Source organism: Camelina sativa, chromosome 5, assembly GCF_030686135.1.
Source record: "Camelina sativa cultivar CO46 ecotype springtype chromosome 5, ASM3068613v1".
Taxonomy (NCBI): Eukaryota; Viridiplantae; Streptophyta; class Magnoliopsida; order Brassicales; family Brassicaceae; genus Camelina; species Camelina sativa.
In genome coordinates, this window is record NC_141884.1 from 24,034,098 (window position 1) to 24,056,552 (window position 22,455).

The 22,455-nt window shown below is 36.8% G+C and overlaps 4 protein-coding genes and 1 pseudogene across 4 annotated transcripts; 2 read left to right on the forward strand and 3 right to left on the reverse strand.

Annotated features, from left to right (window-relative positions):
• LOC104787463 (prolycopene isomerase, chloroplastic) lies at nucleotides 1–3,149 on the reverse strand. Its single transcript, XM_010513053.3, has 10 exons — nucleotides 2,859–3,149; nucleotides 2,458–2,681; nucleotides 2,240–2,350; nucleotides 2,113–2,166; nucleotides 1,933–2,024; nucleotides 1,651–1,846; nucleotides 1,176–1,367; nucleotides 919–1,077; nucleotides 582–818; nucleotides 1–496 (listed from the first exon to the last, which is right to left on the reverse strand). Exons 1-10 carry the CDS (start codon nucleotides 3,028–3,030, stop codon nucleotides 182–184), a joined length of 1,752 nt encoding a protein of 583 aa, XP_010511355.1. The 5' UTR covers nucleotides 3,031–3,149; the 3' UTR covers nucleotides 1–181.
• A 1,335-nt stretch (nucleotides 3,150–4,484) lies between these two features.
• On the reverse strand, nucleotides 4,485–5,747 carry LOC104787462 (uncharacterized). Its single transcript, XM_010513051.3, has 3 exons — nucleotides 5,549–5,747; nucleotides 5,002–5,264; nucleotides 4,485–4,712 (listed from the first exon to the last, which is right to left on the reverse strand). Exons 1-2 carry the CDS (start codon nucleotides 5,631–5,633, stop codon nucleotides 5,035–5,037), a joined length of 315 nt encoding a protein of 104 aa, XP_010511353.1. The 5' UTR covers nucleotides 5,634–5,747; the 3' UTR covers nucleotides 4,485–4,712; nucleotides 5,002–5,034.
• Nucleotides 5,748–6,337: 590 nt separating this feature from the next.
• On the forward strand, nucleotides 6,338–6,540 carry LOC147944255 (small nucleolar RNA U3; annotated as a pseudogene).
• A 3,021-nt stretch (nucleotides 6,541–9,561) lies between these two features.
• CYP96A15 (cytochrome P450, family 96, subfamily A, polypeptide 15) lies at nucleotides 9,562–11,296 on the forward strand. Its single transcript, XM_010513050.2, has one exon. The coding sequence runs from the start codon at nucleotides 9,590–9,592 to the stop codon at nucleotides 11,090–11,092; it is 1,503 nt and encodes a 500-aa protein (XP_010511352.1). The 5' UTR covers nucleotides 9,562–9,589; the 3' UTR covers nucleotides 11,093–11,296.
• A 1,443-nt stretch (nucleotides 11,297–12,739) lies between these two features.
• LOC147944256 (uncharacterized) lies at nucleotides 12,740–13,186 on the reverse strand. Its single transcript, XM_087512518.1, has one exon. It carries the CDS (start codon nucleotides 13,184–13,186, stop codon nucleotides 12,740–12,742), a length of 447 nt encoding a protein of 148 aa, XP_087368644.1.
• Between the last annotated feature and the right edge of the window lie 9,269 nt (nucleotides 13,187–22,455).

Consider the following 22,455-nt stretch of genomic DNA (forward strand, 5'->3'; position numbering starts at 1 on the left):
TTTTAACAATAGATTCGAAAGATATAAATATGTTTAGATATCCGGGATATCATATCCCACTAACAATCATTACGGTAAATAATCCACTAATGCTATCGCGAAACTGCTAGCTTCGGTAGTATAGTATGAAAACATGTTACTAGACGAAACATACATATATGGTAATCAATAGCATAACTTTCTACAAGCCAATAGCATCAAGAAGCTCAGAATGCTTAGAAACAGGAACAAGGGAATTCGCCACAATGGCGCCACTAGCTGCCACTGCAGGAACTCCAATCCCGGGAAAGGTCGAGTCACCGCAGCACAAAAGCTGCGGAATAGGAGTGGAATGGCCAGGAAACGTACCTTTCCCAGCCTCTATGGCAGGCCCATACGTTCCTCTATTCCTCCTTAGAAACCTCTGATGCGTTAATGGTGTTCCAACCAAACTCACCTCGCACTTTTCTCTCTTGAACCCGGGCCCTAATGCCCGCTCCACTGCTCTCCACATCACCTTCACCAATGGTACCAGTACATTTAAGTTGAGATTTGGGTTTACGTATTCAGAGCACTCAAGCTTAAAGAAAATGAATAGGTACCTCAGACCGTTGGGATTTGAGATTCTTGTACTCGGCACTTCTCCTGTCAAGACCTTCCCAGAGACTGAAAGGTTCGGTTCCAGGACAGTAAGCATGCAAAACATGTTTTCCTGGTGGCGCAAGGTTCGGGCTAAGAACACTAGGGACTGATATCAGAACCACATTCTGGTCAGCATCCACACCGCGGTCCCAGTCATTCACAACAATGTGATGAATCTCAAGATCATCTGCTATTCCCTGTTCCAGTTCCACTTATTGAAACCAAGAAAATAACAAACACGCTAAACTGAAACGTCGGGTAAAGTGAATTTGGTTTTCTTATGTTTTCCTTCTATACCTCTGCGTCGAATCCCAAGTGAAGATGCATGAATGATTCACATTGGGGCGTCGTGTTCACACCTTTAACGTATGAATCTGGGAGAGCTCCTGGAGGTAAGAGCTTTAACGTGTCCCACATCGACGCATTGCTAACCACCGCTTTTCTAGCTCGAATGAACTGAATCATTTTCAAATAATCGAAGTGAGCAATGATAAGAAAAAAAAAGAAGAGAGACTGAATATATATATTTATGTAACTTCATGAACTCATCATACTTGGCCATTCTTTAGCTTGACTCCAACAGCTTTACCATTCTCGATGACAATATTCTCGAGATGGCTTTTAAGAGAGAGACGTCCCCCAAACTTCTCTAAGCCACGGACAAGAGCTTCAACAACTGCACCACTTCCATCAATTGGGTACTCCAATGTGCAACCTGGCTTGTACCATTCCGCAAACATGTAGATCTGCACACATAAGAAGCAGATACTTTCATTTTAAACCGATCTTGTGCACCAAAAATATGGTAATCTTGTTTCTTTTTGGAATGTTTACATATGAAATTCATGTTTAAATAATTTAGAAGCAAAGACATTAAATATGATAATCTTGTTTCTTCTTGTGCAAAGAATCCATGTAAGACATGTTTTAGAATGAAGGATAGAGTTAAGATGTTATACCAAACAAATAAAGTAAGTAATGGACATAATATTGCAGTTTCTGTTTTAAAGATATATGGTTATTCGTTACCATCTCGGCTGAGAGTATGCCATCAGATTTGACCCCTGCGAGAAGGAATGCGAGAAGATCAATCCAGTTTCGTATAAAAGGGTCTTTCAACCCCAAAGAATCAACGATCTCCGAGAACGGGCGGAGAAGCTTTGTGGCGCCTAATGCCCCTTTAGGACCCATTGCGATGAAAGATTTTAAAAGGGAAGGAGCATATCTAACCAGATAAAAGAGAAATTCATTTTAAAAATGCACCAAGCAAGATGATTACTAATTCTTTTGGCATAGATATGTGATATATACCTAGCAGCAGCAGTGGAGAGAACACCAAGATCCCCGCGAATAGACAACGGTGGTAACGCCATTGCAGCAGAAGACAGAGGGAGTATTGCTCCCTGCAGTTTCATCATAGTCATGTGGTTATTAGCAGATGAGATCTCACGAGTAGATGTATGTCATTTATATTCAGACATAGGCACCCACAAGAAGCTTTTCCCACTCCTGGACTGCGCTTGGACCGGCATATGTCTCTAAATCCTGAAGAATATATAACACTAAACAAGATCAGTGATACAACCTCAAAGAAGTTACATACGGTAAACTTCTTTACCTTAAAAAAATCCGTAGGGCCTATGCGTGACAAGAAGTCCCCTTCTGGTAAGTAGACCATCCAAGAATCATATTTGCTACATGGAAGTGATTCCCCTAAAGCATCAAGAACCTGAAAAACAAAAAACACAATCACCCAAAATGCATAAGAGAACATGACAAAGACTCTGATCAATTTCATTCCGATCCAAAATCCCTAAAGGAAGAGAAACATATTACTTGAGCAAGTGGATTAGCTTGAGGACCTCGAGACTGCAAACCAGAAAATAGAGAAGGGCCTGAGTCAAACTTGTACCCTTTGATCTCAAAGGAATGAGCCGCGCCACCGGGCTGGTCATGACTCTCCAATACAAGCACATCCTGACCATATCTAGCTAACAATGCACCACAACATAATCCCCCTATACCACTTCCAATAACCACAACATCTGCTTCAGACTCCCCTACAAAACACACCAACCATACAGTAAATTATTAGTTACAGGACATAAAAACTTACTAACCATTGGAACTGTTCGATTAGACAACTACTTAATCACACTAAGAGACTTAATTTTAGTTTGCTACTTTCTAGTTTCTACACACACTTCAAGAAACAAGAAGAGAGAGAGAGAGTGAACCAGAGAAGGATTCTTTAATGGGAAGATTGCCATTGGAAGATGAGGATGATGAAGACGAAGACCGTATGAAGGAAGATCTGACCGTTGGTCGTCTAAAGTTATAGAGAGATGGAGACTGAAGGGTCCAACCGCAGAGATTAGCGGCCATAGGAGGGGAGAGAGAGAAGAGCATGATGTGTCCTGTCTCTCTGTTGTGTGTGGATTTGGCGGGCTTATTGTTCTTACATATCAAAAAGAGGCCTTAAAGCAGCCACGTTACATGCACTAGCTTTGTTCTTCCTTTTTTGTTTCATGGCCTAAACTAAGATTGGCATATCTATTATTTGCTCAGGCCCATAAATATAATTTAAGAAATAAAATAATAATGATAATAATAAGGAAACGAAGGAAAAACAAACAAAAAAAATATTTCTTTATTAAGAAATTTATAAATTTGCCGGTAAAATGTAAGCTTACATCGAAACTCTTTCTAAAAATCTAAAAGATGTCACAGACACTCTTTCTAAACTCTTTTTAAAAATAGCTTCAACACCAAAGGCGCAGTATCAGAAGAACTATTGGGACAAGCTCTACCGTCCTAACAGCTTGGATTTGATTTGTTTTTCAGTATAGGATTTGGTCTTTTCTGTGTTGGTAGTTGTTTTCGTGTCATAGGGTTTATTTAGGTGGTTTAAGGGATGATTTCACTCCGAGTTGTGGTATGTTATCTATCTCGTTGTGGTTAAAAAATGCAATGGTAATCGATTAGGTAGCGTTGGATCCGCCTATTGTTCCAGAGTTGTACTTGATCAACTATTGCATTTGCTTTTGGTCCAATTCTATAGAGGCGAATGTAATGTGCCTTGAATTTGGTTGTAATCTCTTGGTTAATGAAGAGTTGATGTTGAGCCAAAAAAAAAAAAAAAAAAAACCTCTTTTCAAAAATACCTCTATTTGAAATTGCAATGAAACTCACGCAACACACCCTTATGTTTATTAATTTGATCAAGAATTTAAAATCAATAAATAAGACATGATACTCACATTGCAATAATTTTTTTATAAAGATTTTTTAAAGTCAATTATTTTTTAATAAAGATTTTAAAGTCAAATAATACATGATACTCAAATTGCAGTAATTTTTAATAGAGATGTTAAAATCCATGATTGTATAACACACAATTTTTGTTTAGATTTCTAAATTTATCAAATCCTTGATCCAATAAACTCCTTTTCGATTTTTGTTAGTTGCAAACATTATATAATTTAATATGACTTCGATATTTGGTTTTCATCACATTTGGCATTTGCATGTGAAATGATTTCTGCTACATGGTTAGCTCCTTTCGGACTTAAGTATGCGACATTTGTATCTTTTCCGGTTGGCTTCTGAACTTGACCTGGCAGGCTTTCACGGATTCAAGTATATGATAGATTTGCCAAACATTCAAGAAAACTACAGGACTATACCCTGGAAAAAGAGGTGGTGGCGCGCAAATGCAACATATGAGCCAAGTGTTGAATCAATAAGAAGTATCACTATTTTAGAAGTTTCAGGATAAATCTATCATGCATTGATTCCGTACTACCAAAATTCCTGAATCAATATGCCTGGAAACAAATATCAAAAATTGTACAAGCAAGAAATCAAAGAACATAGAAAAATTGAGTAATATAATTGTTTTACAAGAATTGACCTAACACTAAAGAGGAACAAAATCTCCAGAGACTCCAACAGCTAAGATCACCCAGAGAATAACAATGATCAGTAAAAAGTAACACCATTCCAAGTATATATTTCCTATACATATACTTCAATTTTCTAATGCCCTGAATGTATAAATTTATAAACCCCATGTTCGATCTGATACACACCTGCCAAGTGCCAAACATTAATACAAATTATCAAAAATCATATTGATATTTTACAAGAAAGCAAACGAAATCATAAACCACAAGTTTCCTCTATAACTTAACTTCATAAGAACTCTCATACCCAACCGTTTATTCAAAGCATAACTATCTAACATATAATACATCAGTCACAGTCAGTCAGCTATGCATCACTCAAGTACGTAAATAGCTAACAACTCTTGCAATAATGCTCAAGATAACTTATCGAGGTTTCTTGGATAATTCAACTAATAGGTGATTTCATACATACCTCAGACACTGTTCCAGATATTGGTTTTTACTTTTAATCACGGAGTCCTAATTCAACCTCGAGCTCATCGTCCTCCTCGAACAGCTTCAGCAGCCGAGCATACTGCTCGTCTCTTTTCTTCTTCTGCCACAGTTTGTACAGGAAAAACGTGAATCCCGTTACAGCACCAAACCCGAGCAGTATGAGTATCACTTTTGTGCTAGAAGAAGTATGAGATTCAGCTTTTGCTCCAGTACTCGAACTCTTCGAATCACCAGATATACCTAATGAACAAATCATATCAATACAATTAATACGAAGCTACTAAGGATTTCAAGAACATACAACATTGTTAGTGATTTATATAGATTTGTACCAAAGCCTAGCTCAATGTAATTAAGACAAGACAAATCGATCTACGAAAATAGAGAAAGAGCCAAGTCCAGCTTACAAATGCGAACTAAATCTTGCACAAAAATTTAAGTGAATCTAATTGATTATACCCCAAAAAGAAAAAAAAAAAAAGGATTGTGAAATTTGAAATCACAGATCTGAAGGAAGACGAAACCTAAAACGAAGTGGAGAGAAATCGAAGCTAAGATAAGAAGATGCCACGATGGAAGAGAAATCGTCGAAATCGAGATCTCTCTCATCTCTCGATGTATCTCGGACTTTGCTCCCGATGTTTTGTTTTGTGTCAAAGGAAAAAAAGAAAGAAAGAAGAGGAGACGCAAGAAGAGTTTTGCAGTTTATAGTGTAATTAATTTGTGCAAGATGATTTACTTAGGATGAAATAGCGCTGGTCACGTATGTAATGAAACGACTACGTTTTAAACTCTGTTTTTTTTTTTCTTTTTTTTTTGACAATCCGTTTTTACTTTTTAGGCTCCCTTTAGAGAGGTTATTCGTTTCTTTGTCCCACATCGATAACGTGGGGGATAAGTTTTGTTGTTTATATATCGCTATAGATCATTGATGGTCACCTAGATGATGACATATAGCTGTGTGACTTGAGTGTGATTGACGGTTGTGTCTCCTTCGGGATTCTCGGTGCTGTAGACGATATGAATTCTGGTGTTAGGTTTTCCTCTCCAGGGTGACTTGAGTCTGACTGTCTGACAGGTTAATTTTTTTTTTGTGTTGTCGATTTTACTTTTGTCTAATTCTAGCCTTCTAGCGTTGGTTAATTTTTTTTTTTTGACAATACGTTTTAAGCTCTGTTTTATGTTTCTCTTTTTTTTTTGACAATACGTTCTAGGCTCTGTTTAGAAAAGGTTTGATTCGTTTCTTTTTCCCACATCGACAACGTGAGGGATAAGTTTTGTTGTTTATATATCACTAGAGATCATTGATGGTCACAACCTAAGATCTGTTCTATAGGCTCGTACCTCTGTGTCCTTGGTTTCTGAGGAGACAAGCCCTTAAACCTGGATGATGACATATAACCGTGCGACCTGAGCTGTGATTGACGGCTGTGTCTCCTTCGGGATTCTCGGTGCTGTAAACGATTCGCCACCCGGTTAAGTCTTCCTCTCCGGGGTAGTCAGACGGTTGTCTGATGCCAGCCGGTGCGACTTGAGTTTGATTGACGGCTGTGTCTCCTTCGGGATTCTCTGCGCTGTAGACGATTCGCCACCCGGTTAGGTCTTCCTCTCCGGGGATGGTCACACCCGGTTAGGTCTTCCTTTGCAGGGTTGGTCGCACGGCTGTCTGACAGGTTAACTTTTTTTGTCTCTTTTTGTCCCTTAAACTTATTGTATTAGAGTAGATTGTCACTTAACGTCTTAACGTTGAGAAGGAGACCATAACATTTGGTCTCGCCGGTGTAAAACACGCTATATCTTCAAGTCGCAAAAAGTACACAAGATATATGGTAAGATGGTTAGGGTACTCAAATGATTTCTCGACCTAAAAGCCAGAAAACAAACTTGATAATTTCATGGGGATTGGGGAGGTTCTCTCCATATATGAGGAGGGGGGAAAGTTGATCTCTCCATAAAGGATGAATTTGACGACAAATAAAACTCCTCTGAGGAGAAATTTGAAGCAAATAAACCTTTGTGGTAAATATACTATGAACGTTTAAATTTTTTTTTTTTCAATTTAATTTAAAAATAGAATAACAAATTGATACAACTAAAGCTATTTTCTATTTTTTATATATATATATATATATTTTTAAAGATTTAAACCTTTAAATATATATATTTTTACGATATATCTAGCTGTTTTTAAGGATTTTATATTAAAGAGAAAAGAAATAAATTTTGAAACATAAATTTATAGATTAAAATTAAAGGAATAGAAAAAAAAATATGAATCAAAACCCCGCAGCAGCCAAGACCATGACATCCATCTTGTTCGTTTCTCACTCTTTGATTCACCTAAATACTTTGGCTGCAAATGATTGACACAAAATACCAAATTAAAAGTGTTAAATTCAACTCAATTTTTTTAAATTTAAAATTTTCCAACCTTTTGAAGTTTTTGCCTTTTACTTGTTTGCTTTTATTTTCAAGGGTTAAACCTTTTTTTTTTCATCTAAACCTTTAAATATATATATTTTTACATGAAGAAAGAAGACTAGCTAGTATAAAGTATAAACCACTAGATAACATACTTTATGTTTGGCATTGATGGACGTAATAAAAGACAATATATGGAAAGCATCATTTATTGTAGTGCTAACTACTAACTAGAAACCAGTACATTATGATTATCGATGGGGTATTATTAGTTATTTTATGTCAAACGATAGGATAATCTTCTCATTTTTGTCAGAGATAATACTACTAGCTTTTATAAATATAATGGTTTAAATATTTAGAAGAAATTAATACAAGCAAAGCAAGGCTGGCAACAAATAATATGCAGGGTCGATCCAAATGAAAATTAATTGTGGACATAATCAATTTAAAATTTTTGTTTTTTCTTCCATGCAGTATATATCTTAGCAATATCACACAATGTTAATGAAGTTTATTTGCATTTAATAACAACATACTCAAACAGTAACAATGACAACAGATAAAACAAATTCTTACCAGTTAGGGTGATTTTTTCTCGTACTAGTTAATTTATTAATTCCAGAATACGGTTTTAAAAATGATTGATATGAACCAAACATAGTTTTCTCACAAACGTATATATTTATAACCGCTAAAACAGTTGTTGAAAATGTTTAGTAGCACTTGAAACTGTAATTGCTTGTTTCTGCCAACTTCCGCAACTACGACTGTTGTGTTTAAACTTTAAACTAGTCTGTTCCTTAGTATGTTAGAGATATATTTGGATTACTTTATATAAAATAGATAATCACGTATAAAAATAATTTGTTAGAAGAAAAACATTACACGTAATCCCGTAACACAAATATTCTGAATTATAATTTTATATAGTATTGTAGGCAAAGTAAATTTAACTTTCTGAAAATGTAGCATACACAAAAAGTTTATATTTTTAAAAAAGTTTCGAGTTTCAAAAAATCACAAACATAAAAATGATTTCAAGAGCTTACAATTTATATTTTTTGGTTTTGGCTATCTGGCTTAACAATATTTTTTATTTAGTTTAGTGTTTAGGATTTATAGTTTATTTTGAGGTTTAAAGTTTGGTTTTTAGTTTTATGATACTTTAAAAGATTATCTTTTTGTTACATTTTAAAATATTATTTTTAAGAAAAAAACTCATTTTAAAATTTTAGTGGTATAACAAGAATTGCCCTCTAATAAATGCTAAATATATCGGAATCTGTAACAATATTTTAATATTCGGATCTAGATTCAATAAAATCATGTCTCACGTGAGATTATCATGATTTTCATAATGTGTCGGGGTAAACTTTAGATATATACTACTATATATAGCTAGATGATAATTTTACTCCGAAATAGTAAATACAAGAAGTGCACTTACAATATTAATTAGATTATAACGATCTTATATGGAAATTAGAACACCAACGCGAAATGTTCACAAAGTGTGACTAAAAATTTATCTCGCACATTATAATATTATGAAATGGAACTAGCAAAGTTTGAAATCTGACTCTTAAGACTAATTAAAGTATATATCTAGGTCATGTTTGTTTGTTCATTCCAATGGACAAAATCCATTATTAGTCCTATATGAGATGTTACAAAATCCTTAACATCGGGTTCAAAAGGAGTTAAGCAACAACTTGTTCCTTCCAAATTAACTTAGACGTCATGGTAATTGTCCTACTACGATTTTCCAGCCTATATGAAAGTTCAGTCCGATTGCATTTGCCTCCGGTTTGGGTTTACGATTCTAAGTTTAGGGTTTAGTTCCGTTAGCGTGCCATGAGATATACTTAATTAGTTATGTGATCATTTTGAGCCCTTATACATAACCGACTAGATTATGTGGTATCCAGTTAAAAAGTACATACAAGACAAATAAGTAAATGAGTTTGAGGATTGTGGTCCGATATTCCTAACAGTACTGTTTAAGATCGTTTGGGGCCAGGCAGCCAGAGCAACATTTTTACCTACCAACGTTCTGCATTGAATTGAACCTACGTTATATATAGCCACTAACTTAAGTAAGAGTCTTGTATATCCATACTCATAAATCATTTTGTTTGAATATGGCCATGCTAGGTTTAGTTGAAGTCTTTGTAGCATTCCTTCTTTTCCATGTATTCCTTTCTACTTGTTTCTTCTTCCTCCACCAGAAATCTCAGGGTCATCCTATTCTTAAGAACTGGCCGTTCCTTGGGATGCTTCCAGGAATGCTCCCCCAAATCGCTCGTATCTACGATTGGACCGTTGAGGTGCTTGAGGCCACAAATCTAACTTTTTGTTTCAAAGGGCCATGGCTTAGTGGAATGGATATGTTATTCACCGCTGATCCAAGGAATATCAATTACATACTAAGCTCAAACTTTGGGAATTACCCTAAAGGACCTGAGTTCAAGAAAATCTTTGATGCTCTGGGAGATGGAATCTTATCCGTTGATCTGGAGTTGTGGGAAGATCTGAGGAAGTCAAATCACGCCATATTTCACAATCAAGACTTCCTGAAACTCTCAGTAAGTAGCAATACAAGTAAGTTGAAGGATGTTCTTGTTCCTTTCCTTAATAATGCAGCTAAGGAAAACATTATCATAGACTTGCAAGATGTGTTCCAGAGATTCATGTTTGATACTTCTTCGATTTTGATGACTGGTTATGATCCAAAGTCACTATCCATCGAAATGCCAGAACTTGAGTTCGGTGAAGCTGCGGAACTCGGTGAAGAAGCTATTTATTATAGACATTTCAAGCCGGTGATCTTCTGGAGGCTTCAAAACTGGTTTGGTATTGGACTTGAGAGGAAGATGAGAACTGCTGTGGCCACTATCAATCGTATGTTTGCGAAGATCATATCTTCAAAAAGAAGAGAGGAGATGAGTCGTGGGAACAAAAAGCCATCAATGGACGCGTTGACGTATTATATGAATGCGGACACGACTAAGTATAAGCTCTTGAAACCAAATAATGATAAGTTTATAAGAGACGTTATATTTAGTCTATTGTTAGCAGGAAGGGACACCACAAGCTCAGCTCTCACTTGGTTCTTTTGGCTACTTTCTAAGCATCCACAAGTTATGGCCAAGATCCGACATGAGATCAACACAAAGTTTGATCCTGCAGATCTAGAGAAGCTCGTGTATCTGCATGCTGCATTGTCCGAAGCAATGAGACTCTTCCCGCCGCTTCCTTTCAACCACAAGTCCCCTGCAAAGCCAGATGTGCTTCCAAGCGGGCACAAAGTTGAAGCGGATTCAAAGATCGTGATATGTATTTACGCATTGGGGAGGATGAGATCTGTGTGGGGAGAAGACGCATCAGATTTCAAACCAGAGAGATGGATTTCAGACAATGGAGTTCTAAGACAAGAACCTTCGTACAAGTTCATGGTTTTTAATGCTGGTCCGAGATTTTGCTTGGGTAAACATCTGGCTCTCTTGCAGATGAAGATAGTAGCTCTGGAGATCATACAAAACTATGACTTTAAGGTCATTGAGGGTCACAAGATCGAACCAGTCCCTTCTATCGTTCTCCGTATGGAGCATGGTCTTAAAGTCACGGTCAGTAAGAAGATATGATTATTATGCTTGCTTAACTGGCTTCCATCGGCAACTATAGTACTATTTCTTTATTCCTAAGTGTCTTTTTCCCTACGTCATGCTCACATGTTAAATATTTTTGTATTTTGGTTATATGAAAACTATGCTCTATTTAGTATTTTTATTACTTCATATGTTATTAAATAAATAAAAACTAGTAATTATAAATGTTTTCATAAGCAATAACTGTTTGTGCTGCAAGTATATTTATAGTGTAAGAAAATACTGTATAATTGTTCCCTTATTGTAGAGTTGTTGTCCTTCTGGCGCATGAGAGTCTGCGTCCTTATTAGATAGATGACTCACAAACTGAAAAAGCCCCAACCAATATAAATTATTATAGTGAAAATTTTATATAAAGCTTGCTTTTTTTAAGGAAAGGGGGGACAAGTGTCTCCTACCATTTATTTAGCTAAACTAAAAAAATTACAACCGAACATGAGGTGGGATTTCCACCCCATTAGCATCCTCCAGCATGATAGAATGAACTATACTCGGACAAGCATCAAAAAAATGAAATAAAGTTGCAAAGTTGTATCTTAGAACTTTCCAAAATATTCCTATCCCTATTACTATTTAAAAGACACTTTATAAAAAAAAAATGACATGTTTTGGTAAAAAAATACAACACATTGCCATTAGTTTGAAGACCATTTTAAAATTTCTCAATAATGGTAAAAGTGTAAATTAATTGTTAAACTAATAAAATCCTGTAAAAAATTATTTGTTTCCAAAAAAATAATTCACTTTCTCTTTCTAATTAATTGTAGAAAAAAATCACTAATTGTAATTTTTCAAAAATTTCTAACTAATCAAACTTAAAAAAATATATACCATATTATTTATATTTAATTATTATATGTAGAATATTTTGTTAAAATTTTAATTTTATGATTCTCCTATAATCTTTTATTTTGTCAACTGGATATATATTGATAGATAAGTAGTATTACATATGATGACTTGAGAAAAGTCACGGCCTATTTACCCAAAAATTTCTGATCACTAAACTAAATAGGCCAACTAAAAGCCCAATACGCCCAACCCATGACTTTACAAAAAATGACACTCCACTGAGTTCATACGAATGACTAGACACCCTTTACCTTATATAGAATAATCTACTATCTCATCACATAACAAACCTGTTAACCAAAAAGGATGGCCACCAGCAACATGAAGCTTACCTTCCTCTGTCACACTCTTTGCAATGAGATTATCTCCTCTATTAGCTGATTCTAGTTCATTCACCAAAATACATTCCACCATCAAGGATAATTCTGATAAAATCTGTCTGGAATGATACCTGAAGGACGGCCAAGCTTTTGGTCGATTCAATGCCCCCACGAGCACTGTATCCTCCGTCGCAAAAACCACTTTGTTCACTTTGCGGCTGATCATACTTTCAATAGCCCACAAAATGCAAATCAGTTGAGCTTCCTGCTTGGAATTCATATTTCCAAAAGCTCTTCTACTATGCAACACCACCTTCCCTGTGGAGTCTCTTAACACCCATGACTCTCCTACTAACAAGTTCCTTTTAGACCAGGATGTACCAATGTTATATTTTAGCCAGCCAACTGGAGGATGTTGCCACGAGTCAAAATGTTCAGGTGTTGGTTCTAATCATTGTTGATTGTGCTCTTCTTCCAATGTGTCTGTAGGATTAGACTCTACCAACTGAGATGCAAACCAACAATCCACATCCTCTTTAATCTTTGACACCGTCTCTAAAGGTGAAAAACTCTTCCCCTCAAAGGCCCAACTGTTCCTATTCTTCCAGATTCTCCATAAGATCCAAGGGAAACATTTCCTTAATTCCTTTGGCCACATCAAATTATCCTTGTTTATGAGAAAATGGTGAATATAGGTGAAAACCGAAGCATTTTCAAAATCCACATCAGGAGCTGGATAGTTTGAAAGTGCCCATACCTGCCTAGCAATGGAACAAGAAAAGAGAACGTGGAAGATTGACTCCTCATGCCCACAGATTTGAAAACTCCCATCAATATGTAACCCTCTACGGCCTAAGAGTTCTCCTACTGGTAAGACTCTGCTCAATAACTTCGACATGAAAACTTTAATTTTTGGTTCAGTTTTTAGCCGCCAAATGTGACAACCCGTCCCGCGGACCCCACTAGCCCACCGCTAGCTGCCCCAACGGACCGTCCGTGGACCCCACTAGCCCACCGCTAGCCGGCCCAACAGACCCCAAGCTGGCCCTGCAGGGCATCGATCCTAACCCATCACTGTGGATATCCCAATCCACCAGTAGGTTATTGGTGCGCCAGGCGTTCCTCGAACCCTGGTCCCTCACCCTTTAACAACCTTCCCACAGGACAAGCTGTCACCAATTGACCTGCAACTGAGAATATTGGGATATCCACAGTGACGGGTTAGGATCGATGCCCTGCAGGGCCAGCTTGGGGTCTGTTGGGCCGGCTAGCGGTGGGCTAGTGGGGTCCACGGACGGTCCGTTGGGGTAGCTAGCGGTGGGCTAGTGGGGTCCACGGGACGGGTTGTCACACCAAACCTGTTCTTTCAAGCCATTGATTGATGGGAGAGCTGATGCTTCTCTTGTTTGTGCCTCTTTTGAGATTTGGGCAGCCAGCCAAAATCCTGATTTAACTGAGTAATCTCCACTCTTAGTTAGTTTCCAGACCAAAAAATCTTCCGAATACCCAATTGGTTTTTTTTTTTTTTTTTTAATTTTGAGCTCGTCTTCCGGAAAGAACAGATCATGAAGGGTATCATCATTCCAATCTCTTTTATCCCTATCAATGAGAGCACTCACATTCAGATTGATGTCAATAACCTGGTTTTTTATTTATGGAGTTCTCATCCCTTCATCTTCAAGCCAAGCTTCATACCAAACTTTAGTACTTTCTCCATTTCCGATTCGTTTGATCAACCCCTGCTTGAGTAAGTCTCTGCCATGGAGAATGCTCCTCCATCCATAAGATGGTCTAGTTCCGATCCCTGCGGTCAAGATTTCACCGCCATTGAAATATCTACTCTTCATAAATTTAGCGAATAGACTTTTTGGAGAGTGAATAATTTTCCAGGCATGCTTGGCCGACAAGGCTTGGTTGAAAAGGGGTATATCATGGAACTCCATCCCTCCTAGGCTTTTAGGCAGACACAGTCTTTCCCAGCTTATCTAGTGTATTTTCCTCGTACTTTCAGAAGAATTCTACCAGAAATCCGCCATTATATTGGAGAGATTTGTAAAAGCTTTCTTTGGAAATTTGAAGCAAGACATGGAGAATACAGGGATCGCCATTGCTACTGTCTTAACCATAATCTATTTTCCTCCTTGAGATAGGGTTCTAGCATACCAACTAGAAAGCTTACTACTGACCATGTCTTTGATATAGCTCAACATTTTAATCTTTGATCCACTAAAGCATTCAGGTAATCCCAAGTACGTCCCTGCTCCACCCTCAGACCAAATTCCCAAAAAGCCTTGTATATCCATCTTGATTAGAGGTGGGATAGATTTCCCAAAGGTTATAGAAGACTTATTGACATTGATCACCTGTCCTGAGGCTGCTCCATACTTTCTAAGGATATTTTGAAGTTTCGAAGCTTCTTCCCTGTTTTCTTTACACATAAACAGGTTATCATCGGCGAACATGAGATGATGAATCTTTGGCCTTGACTCTGAAAACTAAAAACCACAAATCTTCTTGGCCGCTTGAGCTTTATTAAGGAGGTGAGTCAATCCTTCAGTACAAAGGACAAAGAGGAAGGGAGATAAAGGATCTCCTTGTCTTAACCCTCTCTCTGGTGTAATCAAACCTGAGGCTTTATCATTCATCAGAACCGAATATGCTACCGTGGAGACACAACACATGATCCAGTTCACCAAAGTCAGATGGAAACACAAAGCCAACAACAATGATCTAAGATAGCTCCACTCTACTCTATCAAACACCTTTGACATATCTGATTTGGCCGCCATATACTCTGAAGCAAAGGGTTGCTTGGTGTTTAGGGAATGCACTACTTCATGTGCTATAAGAATGTTATCAGATATGAGCCTCTCTGACACAAAGGAAGATTTTGTTTCCGAGATTAACTGAGGTAACAGAGGTTGGAGTCGGCCCGATAGGATCTTATTGATTACTTTGTAAAGTACTGAGCACAAACTTATAGGTCTCAAATCCGGCATGGTAGAAGGGTGTGGAATCTTAGGAATGAGGCACAAAAGGGTATAGTTCCACTCTGATGGCATCACTCCATTCAAAAATAAGTTCTGGACTTCTACTATCACTTGAGCCCCCACTATACTCCAATAATGCTGAAAGAACAAAGCTGACATGCCATCCGCTCCTAGGGGTTTAGAAGGATTGATTGAGAAGACTGCCCTATTGATCTCTTCAGACGAGACCACCCCAATGAGCCTTGAATTCATCTGATCCGACACCCTAGGAGGAAGATCTTGAAACCAGCCGTTAAAACTAGGAGGATTAGATGATTTAAACAAGTCTTTAAAGTAGGCAGAAGCCACCTCGCCTTTAGCTCCTTCAGAGAAACATTCTACCCCATTACTATCGATCAGTTTTTCAATTCTGTTTCTTGCTCTTGAGTCTTTAACTGAAGCTTGAAAGAATCTTGTACTACGGTCTCCACATTTCATCCATTTCTTCCGGCTTTTTTTGTCTCCAGTAAATTTCTTCCTCTCTATACGAAATCGCCAATTCTTTTTTCAGTGTGATAACCTTGTAGAAGTTTGGTAGAATAGCAGATTGATGTCTCTCCAAATCCACTTCTATCTTTCTGATGGACTCTTTAGAGTTTATATTGTTCTCTTTTCCAAGAGCTTAAAGAACGACGACAAGCTCTTAAACGATTTGACACCGGGAGATGGAGTCCGATCCGCTCATTTCCAGAAACTGCTGATTTGAAGCTGGGAAGAACTTATACCACTCTTTATTTCCAAAGGCTCGGTCAAGTTTGCTTTGTATCCATAAGTCATATCTTCTTCCCGCCCAAGTATAAATGTTTCCATTACTTGGAAGTTCAATCATGTCACAAGCTTTAAGCATCTCGTTAAAAGGTTTAAAGCAAGAGTCCGACCTTCGTGGACCTCCAATCTTCTCCCCATTGTGACATATTTCATTGAAGTCTCCCACCATAAACCAGCTTTCTTTCCTATTGATTTCTATCCTGCTTATTCTTTCCCAAACCTTATGTCTTTTCTTTAAATCAGGATCTCCATAGATACATGAAAGGTGAAAAGAAGCTGCCCCAAACTGAACCAGCATATCCAACATATTCTTATCCGCAAACTTAAAGTCAATATTTACAGAGTTCTTCCAAAATAAGGCTAAACCACCACTCCTCCCTACTGGTTGAATAGTGAAAAATCTATTATATCCTAAAACAACTTGAAGATCAACCAAAACATTTCTGCTGTGCATAGTCTCCATAAGAAACAACATCTCAGGGATATACTTTTTTCATAATTCCTTGAGACGGGGAAAAGCCAAGTCTTGAGACTGTCCCAAGCCTTGAAAATTCCAGCTTATTATGCTCATTGATCATAGGGCAATCCCTCCTTTGGGATCGCCTCTTTGGGGTTAAGCTTCAAGGTTTTTGCAGTGCTTGTACCCTCCTCAACTGCCTTCCTTTTCTCTTGTACACCTTTCTCTAAACCCAGCTGATTGTCTGATGCTGTACCAGAAATGTTTGGCAACTTCAGCTTGGGTTTCCTTTGGCTTTTTTGAGGTCTATTCCTCGCTTTTCCTTTTTTTGGAATAGTGCCGAAAGGACCCGCCTCAAAGAGACCAGTTCCAAGAACCGTTGCACCGTCCAGAAAAGGTTGGATAAAGCTAGAAAAGAACCAGGATCATCCTATAATATTTTTTTGAATTTACTTACAAATTATTTTGAATGATCATATAATATAAATGATTAATAAATATGTAATATTTTTGCAAATGTTGTTATTTAATTTTTTTTTTAAAATATATGTTACTCAATCTATAAAGGAAAAATATAAGTTAATGTTTCACTTCAGCGAGTTGGTAAAATTATTTTTTTGCCGGATGATAAATTAAGAAATTTTATTTCTACATAATTGCTATATTAAATCTCACAAAAATATTTGATTTCTCAGGTATAATTCGATAAGAATATAAACTAATAGGTGCTTTAAAACTATACAATATATAAGTAATTGACCATATCTCCAAAATTAAAATCTACAAATATAACAAATGAAATTTACACCAATAACCAATTTTACAATTAAATTATTGATTTTGCAATTACCGAACTAAATAAGTTGAAATTTATATTTTCTGAATTTTTTACTCTTGCTACTATAATGTAGACAACTTTCCATTCAATTACTTTATATGACTACCGGTTTACTTATATACTCAAACAATATATAATTTCAAAAAGAAATTAATTCAATTACACAACTGTGTGTACTTTAAATACTCTTTGTTTCTTACAGTTATCATCTGAATTGTTTATTTGATAATGTACATATAAAATATATATACATGTCAAATTCAAAAGAAAATTATGTAAATTTATCAAAAAAATTGCAATATTTAAAGTAAATTTTGTCCCAAACATAATAAAAAATATTGTCCCAAACATAATAAAAAATAATAAATTCAAGTATAAATGAATTAGATTTGTTATTTGACATAAGCTAAGTATACAATGAACATTAGAAGTTAAAAATCAGGTTCATGCATAATATTCTTTTCCTTTTTTCTTGGTGTCGTCAACGTGTTTTATTAAACAAGAAGGTAAAGACCCAACAAAGTACTTTGTAACTTATGAGATAGTAAAGAAACTATCAGAAAATGAAGAAAATAAATCTGACTGAATATAGGTTAAAATTGGGAACGATGTGCTATTTCTCCCTTAGAAATATCACATCATACCAAAAACCAGACATAACTTTAACTTTATCTTATATTTTACCAAATCGTAAATTTTAATTCTATTTCTACCCGAAATAATAGGTCTATTGCTATTTTCCCATATATATATATATATATGGGTTTAAACAGTTTACTAACCAAATCCGATGAAAACCACGTAAAACCGGTATAAATTCTAATTAAAAACTATACACACTTGTTAACGCAACCCGACATAATTTTTTCACTTTAAAATCAAAAATCGGAAACTCCAGTTTCCAACTAAAAACCCTAACAATCTTACACAAAATGTTTCTAGAATTTGCCATTTCTTTCACCCAATCATCATTTTCTTCTTCACCCTCTTCCTCTTCCCATCAGAATACCATATGTCGAAGTATGAGCAGAAAAAAAAAGTAAAAGCAACACTACTCTGCTTCACAAAACAGAGCCTGCTATTAAGAAAAATTCAGACAAGGCCTCAATTGCAATCAAGCCCAACAGTGAGAACAAAAAGCCCAATATCAGTTCTGCAATCAAACTTCTTTATAACGGTAACAATGTGTGTGCTGTACAAATGGCCAAGGGAAAGTTCTAGGAAGCTCTCTCCAACCTTGTACAATTGATTTGAGCCTCTGGAGAACCTAGGTGGCAGTGCTAGCTGTAGGGTAGCGATTGTGTGAGCTCAGGCTTTAAATAGACCCTTAGGTCATCTCTTTGTAATTATCCAAGAATCATTCAATAAAAGAAAAGTTTTTGAATCACCTTTGTTTACCTTTGTTTCTCTTTCTTATCATGGTATCAGAGCATTAAAACTTTAACAAGTGCTCAAATGGCTGAATACCTAGATTCTTATCCGTTTCCCTCCAATGATATTGTTGCACGTTCTGTCACTCTAAAACTCAGTGATACAAACTACCGTCTCTGGAAGACTCAAGTGGAGTCTCTTCTCAGCAGCATAAGCTTCTTGGGTTCGTTAATGGTTGCTATCACGCTCCGCCGCAAACCATTGACAGACAGATCGAAGAGACAACTCAAGTAGTTGAAAGTCCAGCTTATGAAGCCTGGTTTTGTACAGACCAGCTTTTTCGCTCCTGGCTATTTGGTATGCTGACTGAGAGTTTGAGCTCAAACACAAGCTACATGCTACCAGAAATTTAGGTAAGACATTCACTGCTTATGTTCGTGAATACACTGTTGTTTGTGATCAACTAAGCTCTATTGAAAAACTGGTTGACGAATCTATAAAAATCCATGGCTTTCTGATTGGTATTGGGAGAGAATATAATCCTATTGTTGTTGTTATTCCAAACTCTATGTCTTCGATTCCTACTCCAACCTTTACTGAAGTGTTTTATGAGATTGAAGGATTTGACACGCATTTGCAGTCCTACGATGCCAATATTGTTGCTCCTCAAATGGTGTTTCATGCTCCTGCTGCTAAGACTCAAGAGGTGTTCCAAACCTCGCACACCAACAACTATAGATGTCGTGGGGGTTATAACAACAAATATGGTTCAAATCAAGGGAGAGGTGGCTACTCTTCTTGTGGACATGGTTTCTATCAGCAAGCCGTCAGTTCTGGTTCGAATCATCAATCTGGTGCTACTAGTACTCGTTCAACATGTCAAATATGTGGTAAAGTTGATCATACAGCTGCTAAATGTTGGAAACGCTTTGATAACAGTTATCAAGGTGAGAATTTATCTCAAGTGTTTGTCGCTTTAAAAGTATCAAATGCTTCAGGCAAAGTTTGGGTTCCAGACTCTGGTGCTACATCTCATGTCACAACCACTGAAGCTGCTCTGCAACATGCAACACCACATCATGGTACATGATAACATCATTATTTTACCCATCTAAGCTATAGTTTTCATATGAAATTAGGAAGAATTTGATGAAATTTCAGGTATAAAAGGTCTATTATCAAGTATTTCAGGTTTCAAGAAGGTTTTATAGGTTTTATAACAATTTGGACAAAAAAACAAGGAAAATACGTTTTAGGAAAGATTCAGAGCTCTTCAGTACGGGCCACTTTTGAAGTACTTCCCGAACTCACATTTTGACGTGTTTAGTGTCTATGGAAAACTGGAAGAGTCATATTTTTCCTCGAAGTAGAATAAAGTTAATTCATCCAGCCATCCGGAAGATATGCCCGATTTACCCAGACGTGTTATAAACCGACGTAAGGAGAACCAACCAGCCGATGGGCTTTTATTGAAGGCCTGACCAACGACCATTACAGCGGCCCAGTCCAAGCCTACTCCACGGTCCAGAAGCCTCTTTCGCTGCCCCTTGTCCTGCATTTAAGAAGAAAAGACGTTTCTACCTTTACAAACCCTAATCCAAGACAAAACTCTATAAATACTCTTAAGACCTAGGGTTTCAAGGTGTGCCTGATAACAGGATTTTCATCCAGGATATCAATTCCCTATGCAGTTGTAGTACAAAAGTTTATCAATCCAAATGGTTGTTATGCTAGCAGATAAGATATGATCAGAAGCAAGCAAGTCAAGCCAAGCAAAAATTGGGGTTTAATCTAACAATTCTAAAATAAACAAAGGTAAATAAAAAAAGCAAGAACCACACGACCCAAGCACTCGATGCAAGCATTCGAGTACCGGATCGAGTGGGTGATCGGGTGACAGAAATAATCAAGAACACAAAGATGAACAGCTCGAAGGTATACACGAAGTTGATGATCGAGTACTAGTTCGGGTAAGGGATCGAGTTATAGAATAAAGTTAAACAATAAAGATAAGAAAGCTCCTAAGGATGAGGTAATTGACTCATAAGTGTTCCTGACCAATTTGGGATGTCCTACATGCCTCAAGCAAATATTCCCTAGACAATGAATCTCTAATATCTTGTTAAAACACTCTCGTGATAGAAACAATCAACCTTGGTCACTCCCCTACCCAACTCTCGTTGGAGAAACATGACCAAGCAGGCATTACAAACCGATTCATTATTGTCAATAAACTCCTTATACAACTAAACTCTTAGGCTAAGTGAGTAAATTTCTAGCATTGATTGATTCAAGCATTTCAACAACATCTCTCGATGGCAAAACACCCTAGATCTAATCTCAACCTCTCGGTCTGAAAATAGCATTAAGAACACCAATCTAGAAAGGAATTTATATAACATAAACAATCAAGCTAAGACATCCTAACCGATCAAGAACACATATTTGTCTATCCCATCCCTAGAAACTTTATTTCACTACTCAGATCTCATTGCAGAAAGCATAAAAACACAAATAAACGAAAACTACATTGTATTAAAAATAAGATAAAAGTAGAAGAGTACAGACGAAAACTAAAAAGAATAGCAAAAGAAAATGAAAACAAATCCTAACAAAGTGGAAAAAGAGTTTTTAATCGCTCAGTCTCTCTCTCAGAAGCTCTCGCTCTCTGTTCTGAGTGTCTGCGGCGTGCTGGGGCGAGAAGAAGTAGAGGGGGTTTATATATGGAAACCCTTTTAACCTAGCTGTCCAGTCCTGCCCGAGGGTCTACTCGATGCGGTGCACAAGGATAAGGTCGGGTTGTTCCTCGGGTAGGTCTTCGGGTTGTTCTTCCTGCCCTTGAATCCTCTTCGATCGGGTTGAGGTTCGGACTGTTCTTCCTGCTCAATAGCTCATTTGGGTACATGCTCGGATTTGACCTTGTTTTCCTCATTTTAGGCTCTAAAGCACCTGTTTTCATCCAAAATGCACAAATGCAAGAATGCAGCACCCTAAATGGCCTAAATGCAAATTCCTACAGTTAATGACCTAAAAATGCTAAGGTTAGGATATATATAATGCAGAATATGGACAAAAAAGGTGTCTATAACATGTAAATTAGAGAGTTATCACACCCCCAAACTTAAATCTTGCTAGTCCTCTAGCAAGGAAGTAGGAGGATGAGGTTTAAAAATGGGGACTCATAACCTTTTTGTGCTAAGCGAAGGATTCAAGCTATAGTCCTTAAAGATAGTTTAAGGGTGCTAAGATCAATATACATACTTACAAATATTTTTCTATGCTTATCAGTTATCACCATGCATCGATCTAGTTCATCCTCCAACTATCAGTAAAGACTTGCAATTTCAAAGAACATCTCTTTCACATTCATTAAAGTGTTTGGTGAATTCTTGCAAATGCGAAGTGAATCAAGCTCAATCGGTCTCAAAAGATGGAATGCTAGACAGTTAAGAAAACTATCTAAGATTGAGAATAATTAGGGCAGACAAAGCTTAACTCTTGATAATCTACCATTTTCTCATTCACTTTCTTTATGTCCAACCCCTTAGAGTAAAACTACACACAACCTTGATTTTAACTCTTTTTTTTTTTTACAATCCCTAAGGTTTAAACTTTAAACATCTAGCTCTCTCTTTTTGTTTTCTTTGCTAATCTCCTAATAATATACCTATATTATTATTTTTTTTCTTCTTTTTCTAGGAGAC

Excerpts from the sequence above, each read along its gene's own strand:
- LOC104787463 (XM_010513053.3), bottom strand. The coding sequence starts at position 3,030 with ATGCTCTTCTCTCTCTCCCCTCCTATGGCCGCTAATCTCTGCGGTTGG. Across the intron at positions 2,682-2,858 it reads CATTAAAGAATCCTTCTCTG|GGGAGTCTGAAGCAGATGTT; the intron begins GTTCACTCTCTC and ends TGTGTTTTGTAG. Across the intron at positions 1,368-1,650 it reads GCATACTCTCAGCCGAGATG|ATCTACATGTTTGCGGAATG; the intron begins GTAACGAATAAC and ends TTATGTGTGCAG.
- LOC104787462 (XM_010513051.3), bottom strand. The coding sequence starts at position 5,633 with ATGAGAGAGATCTCGATTTCGACGATTTCTCTTCCATCGTGGCATCTT. Across the intron at positions 5,265-5,548 it reads TTCTCTCCACTTCGTTTTAG|GTATATCTGGTGATTCGAAG; the intron begins GTTTCGTCTTCC and ends TTTGTTCATTAG.
- CYP96A15 (XM_010513050.2), top strand. The coding sequence starts at position 9,590 with ATGGCCATGCTAGGTTTAGTTGAAGTCTTTGTAGCATTCCTTCTTTTC.
- LOC147944256 (XM_087512518.1), bottom strand. The coding sequence starts at position 13,186 with ATGTCGAAGTTATTGAGCAGAGTCTTACCAGTAGGAGAACTCTTAGGC.